The 17,835-nt window shown below is 35.2% G+C and overlaps 1 protein-coding gene and 1 long non-coding RNA gene across 2 annotated transcripts in view; both read left to right on the top strand.

The window, feature by feature from the left end:
• LOC137250559 (uncharacterized) overlaps positions 1-17,835 on the top strand; it is a 552,581-nt gene that overhangs the window by 297,139 nt on the left and 237,607 nt on the right. The window contains exon 2 of the long non-coding RNA XR_010953005.1: positions 17,087-17,148. This is a non-coding gene — a long non-coding RNA (uncharacterized lncRNA). The remainder of the gene's footprint in view (positions 1-17,086; positions 17,149-17,835) is intronic.
• Positions 11,473-16,357, top strand: LOC137247742 (uncharacterized). Its single transcript, XM_067778699.1, has 3 exons — positions 11,473-11,952; positions 12,031-13,735; positions 16,315-16,357. Exons 2-3 carry the CDS (start codon positions 12,159-12,161, stop codon positions 16,355-16,357), a joined length of 1,620 nt encoding a protein of 539 aa, XP_067634800.1. The 5' UTR covers positions 11,473-11,952; positions 12,031-12,158.

The following is a 17,835-nucleotide window of genomic DNA, read 5'->3' on the forward strand; positions in this document are numbered from 1 at the left end:
TTGCTTCCCTGATATGTGGAAGGTTCCCACGGTTATACCCATTGCAAAAACTAGGTTTGCGGATTATCCTGGTGACTTTCGGCCTATCAGCATTTTGACAGCGCTTTCGAAAGTCTTTGAGATATTGTTGTCGGAGCAAATGACTACGCAGTGCTGCTTATGCGAAGTTATATGACGGGTAGACCCAAGCGTGTCAAAATTGGCTCCGAAACTTCAGGTCTAAAACCATTATTGGCTGTGGTACCCCAAGGCTCCATCTTGGGTCTACTACTATTTGGTGTTTTTATTAATGACATATTTAATGCATGCCAGCATGTTCATATGCATGTATATGCTGATGATGTCCAACTATATTTATCGGAAAATCATGAGGAGACAAATGATTTATGCTCAAGTTTGACTAATTACTTACCATCCATATTTGAATGGCCAGGAAAAATGACTTATGCTTGAGCAGTGATAAATCGCACGCTTTGCCTAAATCTAAAAAACGAATAAGTTTCTAAAGTATTCCGCCCTTACGCGTTGCCAGTAAATGTCTCAAACTCGTTTCAAAAGTGACTAATCTTAGTTTTGTTATTAACAAAATGCTTACCTGTGATTATCATGTGAACTCGGTGGTTAATAAAGTATAAAATATCTTACGAACCTTGCGAATGTCTGCTATTTATACTCCTGTCAGTGTTAGAAAAAACTTGCAATTCAATTAATTATGCCGATCATATGCTACTCTGATCTAGTCTACAGTAAACTGAGATCCCATTCTGCATTGATATAGCATTTAATCGTGTTGCACGTTATGTATTCGGCTTAGCTAGATTTGATCATATATCCAGATTGAGAGCGCGTCTACTGTGCTGTGAGATCTCCGAATATCTGAAAGCTAGAAACTGCATTTTTCTTTGTCGAGTGGGAGTGGTGATAGTCCGATTCTATTAATTTTAAATAGCGATCTGAAGTGATAGCCCAGGAAGTTACATACCAAATTTCATTAAGATACCTCAAAATTTACTTAAGTTATCGTGTTTACGGACAGACGGACGGATGGACATGGCTAAATGAATTTTTTTTTTTTCGCCCAGATCAATTTGTATATAGAAGTCTATATCTAAGTCGATTAGTTTATGCCGTTACGGTAGTCTGTGAGCTCTGCTCAGCTGAGTATAATCATAAGGGTTATTACCAAGAAGAAGCCGAATAAGCTGTTGTCAAAAACCGCGGAACTATTTGTTTGTGGTAATGTTACGAATATTTTTTTTACTATGAGGTAGTATTCGGTGAAATTTCATTTCTTTCAAACGGTTTAATGTTCATACATACAGCAAAAGTAACGTCACAGTTTGAGTGGTCTATACATCAGGAATATCTGAACAAATTAATGTTTGTAAATCAAAAACAAAATTGCAAATTAAAGGTGAAAATAAAACCTAAAGATAGAACTTAATTTGGAAGGTAAACTCGTATTGTCTAATTTGCTTCTGATTACATTTTCTTTGATTATTTGCACTTCTCAATTTTATTATTTTAAAAACATAAGAGATTGAATTGACAAATTCGCTCAAAGCGGAGAATGTCAGATTCAAATTTCTGCATGGGGAAATTTGGAATTTGAAACAAAGTTTGTACATTGTAATTAGCAATACCAGCAAGTAAGAAGGTAAATGCAAATATTATATACCCAGCTGTGGGCTTTAGTATATTCGTTAGAAAGAAATCCAAGGAACAATATCACGAGCACTAAAATATAGTTAAATGTATATAAAATAAATAGAGTTTAAAAAAACCTAAAAACACACTTTTAAATTATATGGAACTAAAAAGTTAAAAATTATTTTCAAAATAAGTGTAAAACAATAATAAACGAAAAATATTAGTATAATTGTGAAAAAAAGTGGGCGCTTTGTGGCTAATTTTTCGTATATCGAGCGCACGACACTTTGCACGCAGAGTATATTAACTTTGATCGGATAACGGTTGGTTGTACATGTATAAAGGAATCGAGATAGATATAGACTTGCATATATCAAAATCATCAGTATCGAAAAAAATTTGATTGAGCCTTGTCCGTCCGTTCGTCTGTCCGTTAACATGATAAGTTGAGTAAATTTTGAGGTATCTTGATGAAATTTGGTATGTAGGTTCCTGGGCACTCACCTCGAAATCGGACTATAACCTCGCCCACTTTTTCGATATCGAAAATTTGGAAAAACCGAAAAAGTGCGATAATTCATTACCAAAGACGGATAACGCGATGAAACTTCGTAGGTGGGTTGACCTTATGACGCAGAATAGAAAATTAGTAAAATTTTGGACAATGCGTGTGACACCGCCCACTTTTAAACGAAGGTAATTTAAAAGTTTTGCAAGCTGTAATTTGGCAGGAGCATTACTCCTATTACTGTATATGCGCTTAATAAAAATTAACAAAATCGGACGACGAACACGCCCACTTAAAAAAAATTTTTTTAAGTCAAATTATAACAAAAATATAAATATCTTTACAGTATATAAGTAACTTATGTCAACATTCAACTCCACTAATGATATGGTGCAACAAAATGCAAAAATAAAAGAAAATTTCAAAATGGGCGTGACTCCGATCTTTTTCATTTAATATGTCTAGAATACTTTTAATGCCATAACTCGAACAAAAATTTACCAATCCTTGTGAAATTTGGTAGGGGTATAGCTTCTATGACGATATCTCTTTTCTGTGAAAATGGGTGAAATCGGTTAATGCCACGCCCAGTTTTTATACACAGTCGACCGTCTGTCCTTCAGCTCGGCCGTTAACACGATAACTTGAGCAAAAATCGATATATCTTTACTTAACTCAGTTTACGGACCTGTCTGAACTCACTTTGTATTGGTGTAAAAAATGGTCGAAACTCGACTATGACCACGCCCACTTTTTCGATATCGAAAATTTCGAAAAATGAAAAAAATGCCATAATTCTATACAAAATACGAAAGAAGGGATGAAACATATAACTTTAGAAAGAACTTTGTAAAATGGGTGTGACATCTACCATATTAAGTAAAAGAAAATGAAAAAGTTGTGCAGGGCGAAATCCAAAGCCCTTGGAATCATGACAGGAACACTGTTCGTGGTATTACATATGTATATAAATTAGCGGTACCCGACAAATGATGTTTTGGGTCACCCTGGTCCGACATCTCGAAAACGCCTTCACATATACAACTAAGGTTCACTCCCTTTTAAAACCCTCATTAATACCTTTAATTTGATACCCATATCGTAAAAACACATTATAGAGTCCCTTTGGTCCACATTTATGGCGATATCCCGAAAAGGCATCCACCTATAGAAATAAGGCCCATTCCCTTTTAAAAATACTCCATTTGATACCAATGTCTACAAACCCATTCCAGGGTTACCCTAGGTTCATTTTCCTACATGGTGATTTTCTCTTATTTTGTCTCCAAAGCTCTCAGCTGAGTATGTAATGTTCGGTTACACCCGAATTTAGCCTTCCTTATTTGTTAACAATAATACTAGTATTTTTCGTTCATTATAGTTTTAAACTTATTTTGAAAACTGTTTTTAACTTTTTAGCTCAATATTTTTTAAAAGAGTTTTTTTAAACTATAGATGTTTATTTGTTTGTAACTCTGCTTTGCGTGCCTAGCCTAGAGAGTACAAACAAACATACATACATACATACATACAAGTGGAACTAATACAACCGTGACGCCGTTGGAAGAATAAAGGAATGGCTGACGAACATGGGGCTGGAGATGGTCAGCAATAAGACAGGAGTGGTTTTGGTGGGCTCAAAGTGGACTGTGGATGAGTTAGTCCTAACCATAGGAGATTATCAAATAAATTCAAAACCTTTCTTGAAATATCTAGGAGTAAACATTGACTCAAAACTAGCTTTTAAGGGGCACTTCAGGGCGGTGGGGGAGAATGTTTCTGGAGTTAGTGGAGCCCTAACACAAGTAATGCCCAACATCGGCGGCCCAGGTGAAGCCACCCAGCTGTTATCCAACGTAAAGTATGGTACGGATCTAAAATGGTCCACCAAAAAGGTATACTATCAGCCTACCGTATTACTGCTATACAAATGGCATGTACTTATAGGATGGTTTCCGACGACGTGATCAATGTTTTATCCTCGAAAATCCCATTAGATCTACTCTGAGGTGAAATAGCCGATCTGCATGGCATTGGAACTAGCCGACCATAGCCGAATGGTACTAGCAAAAACGCGGCGAACTAAATTATCAACTCATACAGATATTGAGCGCGCACGTCGGCGTCAAGGAAATTCTACATAAGCGTGGAAACGAGGAGGATCCTTTCTATCGACACTGTCCCACCGAATTGGAATGCGCAGAACATGTAGTGTTTCACTGCCCCCGTGCTGACGCCGAAAGCTATCCGTAAACAAAGTTTTTGGTGAGGAGCCTTCCATTAGGAATTTAGTACCACGAATGTGCGGACAAATTGATTGTTGGACTGGTGTGAGTAAGATGGCCATTATAGTTATGACGCAATTGATGCATGCTGAAAGGAAGCGCAGAGAAATGCGCATACGAAGTAGTGGCGACTAAATATTTTTCATGTTTGTGTGCCGTCGAGATTTGAAGTTGTCGGTGTTTTCCTTGTCAGGATATTATGATATTGGGATTTTGCCTTTTTGGAATTTCGTTATGTCAGGATTTTGAAACTTTTCGAATTATGTATTAGCGGGATTCTGAAAGTTGGGACTATGCGGTACCCGAAAATATTAAACACACCTCGAAAAAAAAAAAATTGTCAAAAATCTATACGTATTTTGGCAGATATATAACTTGTGCTATGTTAGGCTCAAATGGACTGGGCTACAAAAATGCATACTCAGAAAAAAAAAATTGGAAGACTTCCTAAAATTTTTTCGAATTTCCTAATGTTGTGGTGCAAAATTTTATTATTTAATCAACACCGCTAACATCATATGATAATAGAAAAGGTTCTACTACGACTTGGAGGTTTTTATTGTTCCTACTTGCAAAAAAAAAAACAACCAAAGAGGAACATGTACTCGTCGAATTGTTGTTTTTTGTACGATTTCCATATAAATTCACTTTTTCTTTGATTTTTATTTACTTGTTAAAACTCACAGCAATTTTCACTTCACTAAACACATACAAACTCATATGCCTAAAGAAGTTATACATACATATATTAGATCCTGCCCTATCTTTCGCTCGCTTTCGATGACTGATTTGTTTTTTGCTGATTATCAATTTTAATGATGAATATTTATCAAGCTCATCTGTAATATAAATTACCATTCACCTTTTTCAAGTGTGCTTAAAAGATTGAAGAGAGGCTGTATAAAAAAAAAATATATATATATATATATATACAGCATAAGCGAAGGATATCCGCCTGCCAACTTTAGACTGGTTCAGCGATAACATTAGATATTACAACCACAGTGATGACATCAATGTCAGCTAAAGTAATTCGTCAGAACGTGTAATGAAGTGAAAATTTGTATGCTTAGCAATTTAAAATAAATACGCCAGCTTTTACATGAAACTTATGTACATAGGCATATATGTATATTAGGGTGGTCCTTATTTGTATGGAGAAAATTTTATCATCAGATTTCCAAAGTCTGAACCCCTGAATCGATAGCAATATAGCCGATTATATCACACACAAAATTTTATCCCGATTGGAGATGGTTTAGGGGTGTCGCAGGGGGGTCAAAGTTGAAATTGCTCTATGGAGACTCAAAAAATAAAAGTGATTTTTCTTTTTATCTAATACTCGAAATCGGTAGCCCTATGGTAGAAAATATCAGATGCAAATTCTGGTCCGGATTGGAAACGCCTAAGGGGTGTCACAGGGGGGTTGAAATTCAGACTATCTACCCTATGGAGACTCGAAAAATAAAAGTGATTTTTCTTTTTATCTAATACCCGAAATAGATATCACTATGGTCGGAGATATCACATACAAAATTTGGTTATGATTGGAAAAGCCTAAGGCGTGTCGCAGGGGGGTAAAAGTTCAGACTACCCTATGGAGACTCGCAAAATAAAAGAGAAAGAGAAAAGAGAGGAATGGTCTATATAAAGTAACTTATGGGTTTTTTGTCAATATTATAAGCAAATTAATTGCATAAAATAAATTACGTTTTCAAGTGATCAAGAACTGAAGTTGATATTTCGTTTCAATATGGTATCGCGACAAAAAATTAAGATTTATTTAGTGGGCCTCATGCCTTCTAATGGGCAAGTGTTACGGTTTTTTTCTACAATATTAGAAAAATAAAATTAAGTGTTCGCGAGAGTGCATATCTTGTGATAAAAGAGACGGAATTGTTTTGGAAAAAAGCACGCATCCCGCTCAAGCCTAAACACCATAGTGTTGCGAAGTTAGAAGCGTTATACATGAGATGACGATCGATTTTTAAAATTAGTAAACGCCATTCTGCACACCAAAAAGCGAAAGAGTCGAGATTTTGCGAAAAATTGGAAAATTTATTTAATATAGCTCACGAAAAAGCATTGAGCATGAACAACCAAACTGATAAGAAGAGTCTTATCAATCAGAGGAAGAAAAGACGTTTAGGCGCATTTTCAAGAATAAATTGTACCGGAAATAATAAAGAAGTGCTTAAATTATGTAATTCCAAATATAATTTCAATACTGCGTTAGAGGAAGCCGTTGAAGAAAGCGAAAGTGAAGATTTTGATCGCAGAAGCAATTGCTCACTAGAAATATCAAGTCGAAATGAACCAAAAAACAAAAGAGGGCAGAAAAGTTTAATTACACCCAAACAAGTATCAGTTTGTGATAAGCGTAAAGTAAATTGCTCAATAGAACGATCAAGTCGAAAAGTGGCAAAAAACAAACGAGGGCAAACAAATTTTATTACACCGAAACTAGTATCAGTTCTCGACAGTTGTAAAGTCAGCGATCGAAATGCGGTCAGAATACTAATAGCAGTATCCGAAGCCCTTGGTGCAAATGTAAAAACTCTAACCGTAAACCGGAGTAGTATCCGACGATGTCGTCTACAAAAGCGCGGATACATAACGAAGCAGCTAAAATGATCGTTTGAATCCAAAGCAATTACGTCAGTTACCGTTTACTGGGATGGGAAGTTGTTGCCTGCAACAGAAGGAACAGGGAAAGTAGACAGGCTTCAAAAATTATTTCCTGGGAAGATGGAGAACAACTACTCGGTGCTCCAGCAATTTCGAACGAAAGTGGAAAAGCACAAGCTTCTGTAGTATACGACTTACTTGTTAGGTGGAAAGTACACGACAAAGTTGAAGCGGTATATTTTGATACAATGGCATCGAACACGGGCAGGTTACAGGGAGCTTGTATTTTCTTGGAACAAAAACTTGGTAAAAGCTTGTTGAATTTTCCGTGTTATCACCATATATACGAAATAGTGTTACACAGCGCTTTCGAAGCAAAAATACCCTTATCAAAAGGACCTAATGTTGAGATTTTTAAAAACTTTAGAGACGCCTAGTCCAATTTTGATAAACGTAATTTCAAAGCTGGAATTGAGGACGGCTTCGTCAGAACAGCAATACCTAATAAAGAAGAGCTTGTAGATAGGAATTGTAGAACTAGCACTTGTTTTTATTGGTTTTTCTCCAAAGAGCTATACATTTTCAACACCAGGCGCCTTCCACGACGCTCGGTGGATGGCAAAGGGTATTTATACTCTAAAATTATATATCTTTAGAGAAGAGTACATATTGGAAAAAAATTTAGAAATAGCACTTCGGGATTTATGCATTTTTATAGTTAAAATTTATTTAGAGAATTGAATGCTCGCCTCTAAATCCATATCTGCCCCAGGCGCTGACTTCTTTTTTGTTAATGAGTTATACCAATACAAAAACTTTCACAATGTGATACGTTCTCGAAGTTCAAAAATCATGTATGGTACCTCTCACTGGAAACATTTTGTTTGACACTATTTGATGAAAAAATTTTAAAAGAAACAAAGCAAAAAATGGCTGCAGCTCTAGGAAAGACCATTACTTTGTAGGAAAAAAGTATGACTTTGTAATAGGAAGTGAAGAAAGAGAATTTCCCAATGCTCTAGATCAGTTTGTAAGTAAAAGCAGCGTAGATTTTTTCGATAGGTTTTGCATAAATAAGGAGTTTCTTCATTCAGACACAAATTGTTGGGCAACTAACGAAAATTATATTAAAGCTGTTGGTAGATTAAAAAATTTTAAAGTCGTAAACGATACGGCAGATAGAGGAGTTAAACTTGTAGAAGAGTACAACAAAATCTTATCTAAAAACGAAGAGGACAAAAAATACATATTGCAGGTAGTCAAATACTATAAAGAAAAATACCCAAGCGCTACAAAACAATCTTTATCATAACCATTGGTTATTTAGAAATTTATTGTTTAATTATGATGTAAAATGAACGAACATGAATTTATTGTTATTTTATTTATAACTTGAAAACTCAACAAAAACAAATTATTCACATTTTTCGAGTCTCCATAGGGTGTCTGAAATTTTACCCCCCTGCGACACGCCTTAGGCTTTTCCAATCGGGACCAGAATTTTCATCTGATATTTTCTATCATAGGGCTTCTGATTTCGAGAATTAGATGAAAAGAAAAATCACTTTTATTTTTTGAGTCTCCATAGAGCAATTTCAAATCTGACCCCCATGCGACACGCCTAAACCATCGCCAACGGGGATAAAAATTTTTTTGCGATATAGTTGACCGTTGTGCAACCGATCTAGGAGGTGAGACTGGAAAAAATATTACATTCGATTATAAGTACCACCCTAATGTATATGCGCCCTCCATATGCTAATGTATGGGTGGCAATATTTTGCAGTCGTAATACACCACCGTAAAATATGAAGCTTCTTATATAACTTCAACTCAGGTTCAAGTACGTTGGTTAGATACTTCACACTTTTGTATCTTCTTCATACTTTTATGTAGTTATGTATATGAATGCACATACACTTCAGTATATTCTTAAATGTACACAAATAAATCTGATCATAAGCGCCTTAACACCATATTCAATTTCATTCGATAAGTGAGAGCAGATTTCATTCTGTGCATGCATATCCACATAAAGATTAATGATTACACTGTTCTACACAGGTTTTGTTGCAAGGCTTGCGTTTTATCTATACTTCAAATGTAGAAGCCTCTTTTTTCCTAGCAGCAGCGATTCTTTAAAACTAGATTTTTACCGTAGTCAATTACTGATTGCATAGTCGATTGAGTAGTTGTCTTTATTGTAACACTGTATTATCAATTAAAGTGAATTAAATTTTCTTTTATACGTTGGTTCTGAATAAATAAATAAAAAAAACAAGTAAGGACGGGACTGTCTTCGGCTGTGCCGAAGACTTCATACCTTTCATGAATGGGGCTGAACAATAATCTTATGCCGTTCGTAATCTTCGAATAATCGGATGTATAAGATAAGAAATATATAATGAACAGATCTACATACCTAAACGATTTTTAAGATAAATATAAAATAAAAAATAGGTAGGTACTTTGTGTGAGGATGCAAAGTTTCAGGTTTTTTGTGGCCTGCGTGTAAAAACTATGACTACGATTCACGTATTTCAAAAATATATGACCCAAACGTAACTATTTGATGAAATTTTATGAATTTTAAAGCTTCTAGCCGTAAACAAGGTGCAAAAAAATACAGCTTATATGGGGTATATAATATATATACCACCGATCTCTATGATTTTTTCAGACAAAAATAAGTAACACAAAAACTTAGAGAAGAATTGGGTGAGAAAGAATTTATTGAGCTAATGGAAAGGGAGAGTAATGTCGCGAACAAAACAACAACAACACTAAAAAAGCGCCAAGAGTTAAAATTTAATAAAATGCGAGCAAAACGAAACGAAATACTTACTAATAACAAAAAACATGAAGAGTGGTTTATAAATAAAACGAAATTAGAATTTCCACAAGATATAAAAGCATTGTTGGCGAAGGGGCCGAAGTTCGGACTACCGGTCGATAATAAGAGCTTCCCGCTGTTTCAATACATAGCGGATGGAGAGGATTTGTTACAAACTATAAAGAATAAAGATCAGCAAGAGGAGGCACGCACAAAACTCTCGCTGATGATAAAAAGTCACACAACAACAAACAAGACAAGTGCAATAGACAGTGCAATTGCAGATACAGTGGAGCAAACAAAGAAATTTCTTAAACAAAATAGTAACATACGAATTTTAACTTCAGACAAAGGTAATAAAACGGTAGCAATGGAAGTCGACGATTACAATAAGAAAATGGAAGAAATTTTAATGGATTTAACTACATATAGGGTTCAAAGACAGGACCCAACATCACGATCGCAGAATAAGAACAACTGCCTAGTAGATAAGCTTTTTAAAATGGATTTAATCACGAAGTCAGAGAGAAATAGACTTACAACAACAACTGCGCTTCCACCCAGAATCTATGGCCTCCCTAAGATCCATAAGGAAGGCACTCCATTAAGGCCAATTTGTTCAGCGATTGGATCACCCTCATATGGTTTGTGCAAATATATTGCTGAAATATTAAAAAACATAACGTCAAATTCTACATATAACATCAAAAACACGCTCGAGTTTAAAGAAAGGATAAATAACACTTATATATTTGACGACGAAAAACTTATTTCGTTCGACGTGTTATCACTTTTTCCGAGTATACCAATACAGCTGGTACTCGATACAATACAAGAAAAGTGGGTAATGATTAAAGAGTTCACAAAGATACCCAAACAGCTGTTTATGGAGATAACAACATTCTGTATAAAAGAGAGCAGATATTTTAAGTTTAAGAATACCATATACACGCAATTGAAAGGAATGCCGATGGGAGCGCCCACATCCCCAATCATAGCGGATATAATAATGGAGAAACTTTTGGATAGTAGTATGGAAAAATTGCGGTATAAACCTAGGATACTTTCGAAATACGTCGATGACCTCTTTGCCATAGTACGTGAAAACGAGATACAAAATACACTTGACACACTCAACAATTTTGACAAGAATATAAAATTTACTGTAGAAGTAGAAAACAACGGAAAATTAGCTTATTTAGACTCTGAAATAAACAGACGAGGCAATCGACTAAAACTTAAGTGGTATAAAAAAGAAATAGCTTCAGGACGAATTATAAATTTTAATTCTAAGCATCCCAAATCCATGATTGTAAATACAGCATTGGGCTGTATACGGAAAATGCTACTTACCTCAGACGAAGTGTACCACAAGGAAATAAAGAAAGAAATAGTCACATTGTTAAGAAATAATGATTTTCCTAAACACACAATAAGAAAGTTAATCAAAAAAGCTAAATTGCAAATAACACACAAAAACCCGGAAAACCATTAAATTTTAAGTCGCTGGCCTATGTACCTCAATTATCAGAACGTTTGGTTAAATCTGATTATTACAACAAGGATAACACAAAAATAGCACATAAGCCGTCCAATACTTTAAAACAATTTTTCAATAAAACGAAGTCAACCATACCAAATATGGACAAAAGCAACGTTGTGTATAAAATTCCCTGTAAAGGCAAGGTTGAGGAAGCTTGCAATAGTATTTATGTCGGTACAACTAAGTCCAAACTAAAAACAAGACTATCACAACATAAATCCGATCTAAAACAATGCCATCAACAAAATAACCAGAAAACAGCACTTATGGCACACTGTGCAGCTAGTGGGCACATACCTAACTTTGACGAGACCAAAATACTGCAACAAGAACAACACTACAGTAAACGATTCACTCTTGAAATGTTACACATTATCAACGTACCGACTAACACACGACTCAACTTTAAGAGCGACGTGGACAATTCCGCGCATATATACAAACATTTGCTTAGAGGAAGACAGTACCATACTCCACGTCGCACAGGGCAGACGTGCTAAGAAACGTATGTGCAAATGTAAAATGATAAAATTTTTTGTGATAATTTTTTAATTGTTTATTTACTATTATTTTGTTTTATTAGTTTTGTAACCCTGATGACGATTGCCGCAGAGCAGTCGAAATATATTGGTTGAGAAAAAAGAAAAAATCATCAACGGTGTTTTATTTTAAAACACAGACCTCGAGCCAGCTTAATAAGATAGTTATTTGATGAATAAGGTCGCCAACAAATACAATTTACATAGACGGAAGGCACGCCGTGAGCATAAATCAGCAAACATGGGATATGCTAATATAAAAAACTACAATGAAAACGCTAAATCAACAATCAACAAATTGCAGCTAATGTCAAAGAAATTGGTAAAAGTTAAATCAAGTTTAAAGTTCCTTATGAAATGTAGAAAGTCAAAAATTATCCCTAAGTTTATAAGTAATTCAACTAAATGTAAGCAATTATTTGTATCTGACTCGGACAAAAACACGGACATAGAAAAATTAGTACACAGACATACGCAGTTTTACCTAATGAAAATTTTAAGCCTGCTGATAAAACAAAAACACAATATATTACAACGATTAAACCAGCGAATAGATCAAGTAACACAAAAACTTAGAGAAGAATTGGGTGAGAAAGAATTTATTGAGCTAATGGAAAGGGAGAGTAATGTCGCGAACAAAACAACAACAACACTAAAAAAGCGCCAAGAGTTAAAATTTAATAAAATGCGAGCAAAACGAAACGAAATACTTACTAATAACAAAAAACATGAAGAGTGGTTTATAAATAAAACGAAATTAGAATTTCCACAAGATATAAAAGCATTGTTGGCGAAGGGGCCGAAGTTCGGACTACCGGTCGATAATAAGAGCTTCCCGCTGTTTCAATACAGAGCGGATGGAGAGGATTTGTTACAAACTATAAAGAATAAAGATCAGCAAGAGGAGGCACGCACAAAACTCTCGCTGATGATAAAAAGTCACACAACAACAAACAAGACAAGTGCAATAGACAGTGCAATTGCAGATACAGTGGAGCAAACAAAGAAATTTCTTAAACAAAATAGTAACATACGAATTTTAACTTCAGACAAAGGTAATAAAACGGTAGCAATGGAAGTCGACGATTACAATAAGAAAATGGAAGAAATTTTAATGGATTTAACTACATATAGGGTTCAAAGACAGGACCCAACATCACGATTGCAGAATAAGAACAACTGCCTAGTAGATAAGCTTTTTAAAATGGATTTAATCACGAAGTCTGAGAGAAATAGACTTACAACAACAACTGCGTTTCCACCCAGAATCTATGGCCTCCCTAAGATCCATAAGGAAGGCACTCCATTAAGGCCAATTTGTTCAGCGATTGGATCACCCTCATATGGTTTGTGCAAATATATTGCTGAAATATTAAAAAACATAACGTCAAATTCTACATATAACATCAAAAACACGCTCGAGTTTAAAGAAAGGATAAATAACACTTATATATTTGACGACGAAAAACTTATTTCGTTCGACGTGTTATCACTTTTTCCGAGTATACCAATACAGCTGGTACTCGATACAATACAAGAAAAGTGGGTAATGATTAAAGAGTTCACAAAGATACCCAAACAGCTGTTTATGGAGATAACAACATTCTGTATAAAAGAGAGCAGATATTTTAAGTTTAAGAATACCATATACACGCAATTGAAAGGAATGCCGATGGGAGCGCCCACATCCCCAATCATAGCGGATATAATAATGGAGAAACTTTTGGATAGTAGTATGGAAAAATTGCGGTATAAACCTAGGATACTTTCGAAATACGTCGATGACCTCTTTGCCATAGTACGTGAAAACGAGATACAAAATACACTTGACACACTCAACAATTTTGACAAGAATATAAAATTTACTGTAGAAGTAGAAAACAACGGAAAATTAGCTTATTTAGACTCTGAAATAAACAGACGAGGCAATCGACTAAAACTTAAGTGGTATAAAAAAGAAATAGCTTCAGGACGAATTATAAATTTTAATTCTAAGCATCCCAAATCCATGATTGTAAATACAGCATTGGGCTGTATACGGAAAATGCTACTTACCTCAGACGAAGTGTACCACAAGGAAATAAAGAAAGAAATAGTCACATTGTTAAGAAATAATGATTTTCCTAAACACACAATAAGAAAGTTAATCAAAAAAGCTAAATTGCCAAATAACACACAAAAACCCGGAAAACCATTAAATTTTAAGTCGCTGGCCTATGTACCTCAATTATCAGAACGTTTGGTTAAATCTGATTGTTACAACAAGGATAACACAAAAATAGCACATAAGCCGTCCAATACTTTAAAACAATTTTTCAATAAAACGAAGTCAACCATACCAAATATGGACAAAAGCAACGTTGTGTATAAAATTCCCTGTAAAGGCAAGGTTGAGGAAGCTTGCAATAGTATTTATGTCGGTACAACTAAGTCCAAACTAAAAACAAGACTATCACAACATAAATCAGATCTAAAACAATGCCATCAACAAAATAACCAGAAAACAGCACTTATGGCACACTGTGCAGCTAGTGGGCACATACCTAACTTTGACGAGACCAAAAGACTGCAACAAGAACAACACTACAGTAAACGATTCACTCTTGAAATGTTACACATTATCAAAGTACCGACTAACACACGACTCAACTTTAAGAGCGACGTGGACAATTCCGCGCATATATACAAACATTTGCTTAGAGGAAGACAGTACCATACTCCACGTCGCACAGGGCAGACGTGCTAAGAAACGTATGTGCAAATGTAAAATGATAAAATTTTTTGTGATAATTTTTTAATTGTTTATTTACTATTATTTTGTTTTATTAGTTTTGTAACCCTGATGACGATTGCCGCAGAGCAGTCGAAATATATTGGTTGAGAAAAAAGAAAAAATCATCAACGGTGTTTTATTTTAAAACACAGACCTCGAGCCAGCTTAATAAGATAGTTACAAAAATATATGCTATATACGTAAGCATTTGGTGAAATTTGAAGCTTCTAGCTGTTAAAACGGGGCAGAAATTGCGCAAAGTTTCTTATCTGAACAATCGGTTGTATGAGATATATACTATGTATACCACCGTTCTCAATGATTTTTTCAGACATCAATATCTGCTATACACGTAAGCATTCGGTGAAATTTGAAGCTTCTAGCTGTTAAAATGGGCCCGAAATCGCAAAAAAAAATATATATACTATATATACCATCATATATATATTATATATATCACCGATCTATGATTTTTTGACATAACCATATATACTATATACGTAAGTAATCGGTGAAATTTGAAGCTTATAGCTATTAAAATGGGGTAGAAATTGCGAAAAGTTTCTTATCTGAATAATCTGTTGAATGAGATATATACTATATATACAACCGATCTCTATGATTTTTTCAGACAACAGTACATGCTATATGCGTAAGCATTCGGTGAAATTTGAAGCTTGTAGCTGTTAAAACGGGGCAGAAATTGCGCAAAGTTTCTTATCTGAACAATCGGTTGTATGAGATATATACTATGTATACCACCGATCTCAATGATTTTTTCAGACAACAATATTTGCTATACACGTAAGCATTTGGTGAAATTTGAAGCTTCTAACTGTTAAAATGGGGCCGAAATAGCAAAAAAAAGTATATATATACTATATATATATACTATATATACCATCATATATATATTATATATATCACCGATCTCTATGATTTTTTGACACAACAATACATACTATATACGTAAGTAATTGGTGAAATTTGAAGCTTATAGCTGTTAAAATGGGCTAGAAATTGCGAAAAGTTTCTTATCTGAACAATCGGTTGTATGAGATATATACTATGTATACCACCGTTCTCAATGATTTTTTCAGACATCAATATTTGCTATACACGTAAGCATTCGGTGAAATTTGAAGCTTCTAGCTGTTAAAATGGGCCCGAAATCGCAAAAAAAAAATATATATACTATATATACCATCATATATATATTATATATATCACCGATCTCTTTGATTTTTTGACACAACCATATATACTATATACGTAAGTAATCGGTGAAATTTGCAGCTTATAGCTATTAAAATGGGGTAGAAATTGCGAAAAGTTTCTTATCTGAATAATCTGTTGAATGGGATATATACTATATATACAACCGATCTCTATGATTGTTTCAGACAACAGTATATGCTATATGCGTAAGCATTCGGTGAAATTTGCAGCCTCTAGCTCTTAAAATAGGGCTGTAATTACGAAAAGTTTCTTATCTGAACAATCGGTTGTGGGGGATATATGCTATATATACGACCGATCTCATCAATTTTTTCAGGAAACAATATGTGCAATATACGAAAGTATATGGTGAAGTTTGAAGCTTCTGTTAAATTTAGTAAGATATTACAAAAATCCTCTTTTTCTGAAAAATCGGTTGTATGGAGGATATATGTATGCTATAGTGGTCCGATCCGGCCGGTTCCGACAAATGTCTAATCGGACACCCAAATACACCCGCTCACCAAATTTTATCAAGATACCTCAAAAACTGAGACACTAGTTTGCATACAAACAGACAGACGGACAGACGGAGGACGGACATGGCTAAATCAACTGAGCTCTTCAACCTAATTATTTCGGTATACTTAATGGTGGAACTACCTATTTTCCTTTAAGGACTTACAATTTTGGGTTTCGTGAAGAAATTAATATACCATTTCATTTTCATGAAAGGCATAATAAGTGTAAGGCGCGTTAACCTACGAGGACATTTAAGGCCGATATTATTTTCCAATTTGCGTCGTGCCCCTTTTTAAACGCTTTTATTTAGCTTGAATTGACAGCCTGGCTGGCTGAATGGCTGTGAGGCGTAGTATAACCTTATTAAGGTTCAGTTGGCCTTATATATGACTATCAATAGAAATTTGACGCGTCTAAGGCTTTTATTTAATTGTATGAACAACGTCCTAGATTGATGAAAAGTGTGATGACTAGCACCTAGGACCTACCTAATTATTTTCTAGCTTTTAGTATTATTATTACTTCATGTAAATATTGTTTTCAATTAACTTACAAATTTTTTTTTAATTTTTTTATTTTTTCTTTAGACAAATTGGCGGGACGGGTCTTACTTGTTTTATGCCAACTCGGAACGGCGTCTGCAGGGCAGGTGAGTTTTCAGTGAGAGATTTTCATGGCAGAAATACATTCGGAGTGCTTGACAAACACTGCCGAGGGGCAAACCCGCTTAGAGATATTAATTGTAAAAACTTGTTTCTAAAATTTTGATGTCGCTTTGCCAGGGGTGTGACGCCAGGATATTCGGTGTATTAGGAACAGTACGCTTCCGTCACACCAAGTCGGCCGCTCAGAGAAGTTAAATAGATAGATAGATAGATATGTTGTGAGGTTAAGCACTGTGACCTATTGGTCTATTGTGCCCTCATTCTCTTCACAACATCTCGTCCAAACCGGGAGAAAATCCAGAATGGTTCTCGGCTTCAAAGAGTGTATGTGACTGCTGTATAATTTTGGTGATGCTAGGATCCTAAGTCTTCCTCTCGCGACTGCATCGTATTCCATCAGGATACGTTCTGCAGTCTCATCTACTACTACTAGACGACACACCTAGTTTATAGATGTGACTCTTTACTCTGCAGTGACCTGTGGGTATGCCTGTTAAAATTCTAAGGCTGCTTTTTGGAAGGTTAAACATGGCTTTATATCGCTTTGAGTTATACCCTCCTATTATAGCCTTTGCCTGCCGAGGTCCTGAACTTTCGCGCCAGTGTTGTGCTCTGACCTTATCGGCATGATGGGCTCGTGTCCTATTGGCTGTTCGGCCGCCGCCAACCTG

The sequence above is a fragment of the Eurosta solidaginis genome, chromosome 4, assembly GCF_040869045.1.
Source record: "Eurosta solidaginis isolate ZX-2024a chromosome 4, ASM4086904v1, whole genome shotgun sequence".
Classification (NCBI taxonomy): Eukaryota; Metazoa; Arthropoda; class Insecta; order Diptera; family Tephritidae; genus Eurosta; species Eurosta solidaginis.